Source organism: Chaetura pelagica, unplaced genomic scaffold (genome assembly GCF_000747805.2).
Source record: "Chaetura pelagica isolate M959 unplaced genomic scaffold, ChaPel_1.0 scaffold264, whole genome shotgun sequence".
In the NCBI taxonomy this organism is placed as follows: domain Eukaryota; kingdom Metazoa; phylum Chordata; class Aves; order Apodiformes; family Apodidae; genus Chaetura; species Chaetura pelagica.
In genome coordinates this window covers 1,771,368-1,777,643 of record NW_009953064.1, presented here as the reverse complement: position 1 = coordinate 1,777,643, position 6,276 = coordinate 1,771,368, and the positions used below count along the sequence as shown (strand labels likewise).

The 6,276-nt window shown below is 44.6% G+C and overlaps 1 protein-coding gene across 1 annotated transcript in view; it reads left to right on the top strand.

The window, feature by feature from the left end:
• AMER3 (APC membrane recruitment protein 3) overlaps positions 1-2,582 on the top strand; it is a 3,262-nt gene extending 680 nt beyond the window's left edge. Inside the window, exon 2 of the mRNA XM_009996762.1 lies at positions 1-2,582. This exon is cut by the window's left edge and continues 4 nt beyond it. Within this exon, the coding sequence (XP_009995064.1) occupies positions 1-2,582 (2,582 nt within the window).
• The last annotated feature ends 3,694 nt before the right edge of the window (positions 2,583-6,276 follow it).

The following is a 6,276-nucleotide window of genomic DNA, read 5'->3' as shown; positions in this document are numbered from 1 at the left end:
GGGTCCCCCCCAGCCAGTCTGCATGCAGCAGTCAGATGATTGATTACAGGAACTTTGTGCCACAGATGCCTTTTGTACCAGCTGTTGCAAAAACCATTCCCAGGAAGAGGATTTCCCTCAAAAGATCTAAGAAAGGGCTCCGAGATATATTTCATATAAAAAAAAATAAACCAGAAAGCCTCACAATCCTGGTTGAGAAGGACAAGAATCTGTCCTCTCCAGGCTGCAAGAGTGAGTTGTCTGGGCGTCTTGCAAAATACCTTTTCAAAACTGGAGAAACATTTGCAGCAGACTGCTTGTCACAAGATTGCTCAGACAGTGAACTGCAGTCTGACTCTTCCTATGACTGCTGCAATGTCCTGTGTGAAGATGTTGCCTCGCTGAAGAGCTTTGATTCCCTCACTGGCTGTGGGGAAATCTTTGCTGATGAGAGCTCTGCTCATATGGAGCTGGAGAACAGCAAAGAAGTTCTGCTTAGACGAAGCAAGCATAAAGACAGCCCAGTCATGGGCTCTTTCCAAGGGGGTGTGGAACAGCTGGCCTCTCCTGGCCAGAACGAGACCATTGAATTTGCAAAATTTTGGGACAACATCAACAAATCAGTAAGGCTACATCAGAGTGCTCTATTTGATAAGAAGTTACTGAAGACACCTGGTCCTGGCATGGAAAAGGCTAGAAGCCAGGCTGCTGCACCTGTGACAGACCCCCAAGTGACAACTGATGAAGAAGGTGACAATTCCAAAGACAGCTTCACAGAGACAGGAACGCCAAAAAGTGACAACCAGGAATCTACTTCCACAAGTGATGAAGGCTACTATGATTCTTTCTCTCCTGGACAAGATGATGAGATGAAGGAAGCTCAGACCCCTGCACTCCCAGGTAGATTTCCAAGAGACAGCTACAGTGGAGATGCCCTTTATGAGCTATTCTATGACCCAAATGAAGTCAAAATAAATCCTATCCTAGATGATGATTTGTGCACATCTGAAAGCATTTCAGAGCAAGCAATTGAAATCCCTTTGTCCATTTACAGCTTTCATGTTGGAGCTGAGGAGAACATGGCTTCCCAACCAGCTCTAGACATTATCAGCCAGGGTTTTTTTCACAGCACATGGAAAGGCAAAGAATGTCTGCTAAAGCTCTGTGATACTGAGCTTTCCTTGACCATGGGGATAATAAACTGGCTTAGAAAACACGCAGGACTTGTTTCCTCCCCTGACTCTCTTCAGAGTCCTCAATCACGGCCAGAAAAATGTAATGATTCATTGATCCTGCCCAGTCCTAGTCCAGAGCAGAAGGTGAGCACAGAAGCTCAGCAGGAGAAACCAAGCAAGGAAGAATGTAACACATTTAACCCATGTGTGTCTTTGGATGAAGGCAAACATGCAACACAGGCCTCTTCAGTAAACATTGCTGAAAGAGACCTCAGCCTGGGCTCTTGCCAAGACACATGTAATTTGGATTTCCAAGGAGAGATAAGGAGTCACCACAAGGATTCATCTACAGCTCCTGGGACTGTGGAAACCACCAGATCATCAAGTTATGCACCACAATCACAGGCTCATGGAGACAATCTGCAGACGTCTTCAACTGAGAATGAGAAGGAGACAATTTCAGAAGGATATGAGGCATCTGGAGAAAAAAACCCACTACCAGAAAAGCTGAACAGAGAGAGTGGCTCCCAGAGCTCTGAAAACCCTTTGCTAGATGATAATCACGAAGTAGAATCATGTTACTCCTACAAGACTGCTGCAACCTCGCTCCTGGATTCTCTGGAGAGGGAAGACAGGAATAAACCAATGTATCACACTATTTCCTGTGACAAACCACTCCAGCCTCTTACCCTCAGGGGCTTTCAAAGCTACATGAGCCCCACACCAATGGAGAGCAGTGCTAACATAGTGCAGCTCCTAGAGCACTGTGTAACACAAGTGGCATCATTACAAATCAGCTATGAAAACAAGCACCTGGAAGACAAATGCATTGGGAATGAAATGAACAATATAATTTGTCAGATGTCTCAGTACAAAAATAAGTTATTTTTGCAAAATGACTGCAATCACATTGCTCAAAATCCAGAATACTGCAGTATTCCTAGCACAAATCAATACAACCATGAGTCAGGTTTCCAATCCAGCAGTCTGTATCATCTGAAGCAAAATGGGGAGCAAATTTGCTCTGAAGATCAGAAGAGTAGAGCAAATATCCTAGATGAGGTCACGAGAAGGAAAATAAATTTTGAGTATGCCCAGCTAAATAATCAAGCACTCTCATACTTAAAAGACTTTCCATTTGATCTCAGTCCAGGTGACTCTGTCCCTGCTACAACTCTTAGTAGACCTACATTTTTACCTCTCTTTAACCCTGTCTGCTCAGACATACCTGCTAGTTTTCCACAAGCTTCATACAGCAGCACTGTCTCTCTGGCTGACTCTCTGCAGCCTCAGGAGGCCAAGGACAGCCCAGGGCCACGGAGTTACGCAGAGACTCCCTGCAGGGGCTTGGCTACTGGGACCACACTGTCCCCTTGCCCAGGGGCAGCCACTCCAGACATGACCCTGGCAGGGGGAAACCACCAGTAACAGCCAGCGTTGAGAAGGTGAGTGCTTGTGGGAATTGTGAAATTAAAGATGTTCCCTTTTAACAGAGGGACACATATGGCAGGACAGTGTGATCCATACTGAGGGTTTCTCAGTTTTCCAGTTTCATTGTTCTTTACCTTCACTTCAGCATGGTAGCTACGAGTAAACAGAATTTAAAATACACAATTACCCAAACCAGAGACCATGTATAGCAGGTAATCACATCCACTGAGTCTTACAAGTCCCATGTAAAGGTTGAAGCCCCATCCATGTTTCACTAGGTAGAAGCTTTCACACCACCTGAAGCAGGAAAAGTTTTTACTTCTTCCACTCCAGGATCTGCCACATTTGGAACAACATGGTGAATATGGTTGCCTGGTCACAGCCTGCAGGCAGCATTCAGCTCAGATTCCTCACTATGGGGTCATGAAATCCTCTTGCTACCTAATGACACCATAAAAATGAATGCCCTGCTTCCCCTCTTTAGTGATAACTGGTTATTAAACAGAGCTCTCTCCTAGAGTCCTGATATGTGAACAGCTATGCAGGGGGTCATATGAGAAAGCCAAAGATCTGCAACATTAAGCCAGAGTGCAGACAGACATACCCTGTCCTGAAGCTGTATATCTACGGTGGGCTTTCAGGGAAAAGCTCACAATACTACATTGCTGCTGCTAAGTGTACCAAAAGGATATTATTCTCAACAGGGTTGCAAGCCTGGACTCTCTCTCCAGCAGGTGTAGCTGGTCTCCAGCCAAACAGCACTGTGGCACAACAAGAGCTGAAGTCAAGGCATGCTCTATGTGCAAGGCTTGCCAGGCTTCTCAGGACAGATTACAGGGTTTGTGCTGCTTTTGAAATCCTTCAGCCACACTTAGATAGTATGGGGAGATCCAGAATCTGGTCTCTGACATGGGGTAAGAAACAGTTCTGCTGTACCACATGGAAAGCTGTTAAAGAACACAACCATTGTGCAGGCTCACCTTTGCCTGTCACACAAAGTTGGAGGCCAGAGCAGGTACTACCTGTACGTGCTGCTCTAACTCTATGCCAGCTGAGAAACTCTCTGTCCTCCAGATGCTGAGAGGAATCTGACATAGAAGTACAAAACCTGTATAAATTCTCTATCATGTATCCTTCCAAACCTGACAGATTGGCTGGATTCTACCCAGTCTTGGCACTCTGAGAAGAAGCCTTTGGAGGTGATGGAAGATGGACAGGAGGCTGCAGGAAGGGCCAGGATAGAGAATTAAGGAACAGCTCATTGCAGAGTTGGAGGGACCAAGGGAACACAACACTTCTCTAGCCTTGTTACTCACAGCAGGGTGACTGCTTGCTGGTCATCTCTGAAGGCTTCCCAAGCAGCACAAACTAAAAAGGATAGTGTTTCTCTCTGCATGAGGCAAAAACAGTTTTAGTTTTCAAACCTGGGAAGTTTCAGTTACCTGCTTTGCTATTCACATCTTTGTGAAAGTGCTCTCCCCCACTAACAAGTCTTCCATGGCGGGGAGGAATATTTTTCAGGGTCCTGCATAAAATTAAGGGCCAGAGATGGTCAGTCTTCAATACCTTTTACTAACACATTGTTTAATTATATCCTATTAATCAGTGAATTCCTCTAAGAGAGACGTAATTTTGGGGTTTTTCATTTTTGTTGCAAACGATACCGACTAGCAAACCACCTTCTCGTACCACCAGGTTTTTGGGCAGCATTTGCCATTCAGGAACTCACCACAGTCCTTCAAACTACTTGGCTCTTCAGATTATTTCTGAAATTAAAAATTAGTGCAGGCATGGAAAGGTTTGTGGTCACAGCTAGTATATGTAAGAAACCAGTGCCAGGCATAGATTTTTAGGGTCAGAGCAGCAGATCAATGTATGCATTGGCCTGCTATTTTTAGTTTGTTGTGAATATTAATCCACAGAGAACTGCTAAGAATAGCCCTGCCTTTGCAGGTTGGGAATGCAGAGAGATTCTAATTTTGAGGAGTCCCTTGCTTTCTGGTAGTGATGGAGAAAGGAGTCATAGTTGTTGTCAGAAGTGGTAACAGACTGCATCTTTACACTGTAAAAGACATATCTTAAGTAGACATTACTGGACTTGGGGCACTTCCTACTGCATTCCATCAAATGACAGCTGCTATATGCCACTGTGTGTCAGCACTGATATTACCGGGAGTGCCAGGAATGTGACACAGTTCAAATACTACCACCTGAGTCCCTGAGAACCCAGGGATTTTTTTATAAAGGTTTCTCTAACTGTAAAAAGAATGGCATTTAAAAATATTGATGGGGGTTGCATATCTATAAAGCGACTTTTGAGGAATGGTCTCCTGCCAGGGAAACATTTCACTACAGGCTTGCTGTTTGTTATAATTTCTTACAGAAAAATAATTGAGTCAATAATTAAAATGTCATTTAACATGTTTAAAAGAAATGGCTGTGGTAACAGATATAAAACTGCCTTGTGACTTCGATTTCCTACCCAGTGTCTTCTTGCCTGCCCACATTAACAGATGGCCTACAGGTTTGCCAGAAATCTTGGGGTTTTTTTTGAAGGTGACTCAGGATCTCTGACTTAATCATGGGGATAGTAGTGTAAGAGAGGCAATATACAAACATGGTGTCACCTCTGAATCCAGAGATAGACATCATCTAGAAACATTCCTACATTGGACATGACTGTGCAAACCCCAAGAGCTTATATGTGAAGAATGCTCCAAGGTTCACTGTTTTAAAATGCCACAGAAGCTGTGAGAGAGGTGACAGATCCAGAGGTGGTTCCTGCTTTGTCTATCAGAACAAAAGCTGCATAAGCAGCTCCAGTGCAGCCCCTGTTCATCCCATGGACTCCCAGGCCTGGCCTGGAGGTGCTGCAAAGGAAGGTCAACCTTCTTGCCATTTTTCATGGGGCAGAGGAAAAGATGGTATCAAGAGCCATTAAAATCTCCAGGTTTTTTCACCCCATCTCCACATGTCCCACTACCCACAGCAACAAATGAGTCTATCCTCTCTGCTCCAACTAGTGAGCAGGGCTCCCCTGAGCCACACCTGGTCTCCAGGGCTTCTCTATCCTACTGAATTCAGATGCACAAATTCACTGAAGAATGGTGCAAGAAGTGCCAGTCCCAGCTCCTCTTCCATTTCTCCCCTCCCTGACATCTTAGAGAGAAATTTTCAAATGCCTGATATCTGAGTTCACCAGGAATTTGAACCCAGTGGCAAATGTAATCCTTACATGGGGCTATAGAAAGTTATGAAGAAGGAGGAAATTACCAGCAGCAAGTGCAATGAAAAATATGATTTTAATTTTTCAGTATCAAAAGACTAGGACTTAGGAAGTGAATGCTGTCCATCCCCTGGTTACAGGGAGGATTCTGAGATTTGTATGTTCATGGATCATACAAACCAACCTGCAGAAGTTTGTGCTTTTCCACCAGGAAACTGTTCATCCTCAATAGAGGAAAACTGTTACAGAGCAGTGCACTGGGACGTCTTTTGCTGACTGTTGAAATCTCTGGAACAGGCAGACAAAACCCTGTGTGTCATAGCAACTGGACACAGGCAGAACAAAGCACTCCCTGCAAACAGCAGTGCTTCAGACCACTGAGCCACTTCTACCATTTAACATGGTTTGAACTGTCTTCCTTTAAGACGTGGCAGACCAACAAAACCCACCTCTGCTCCCAACAGT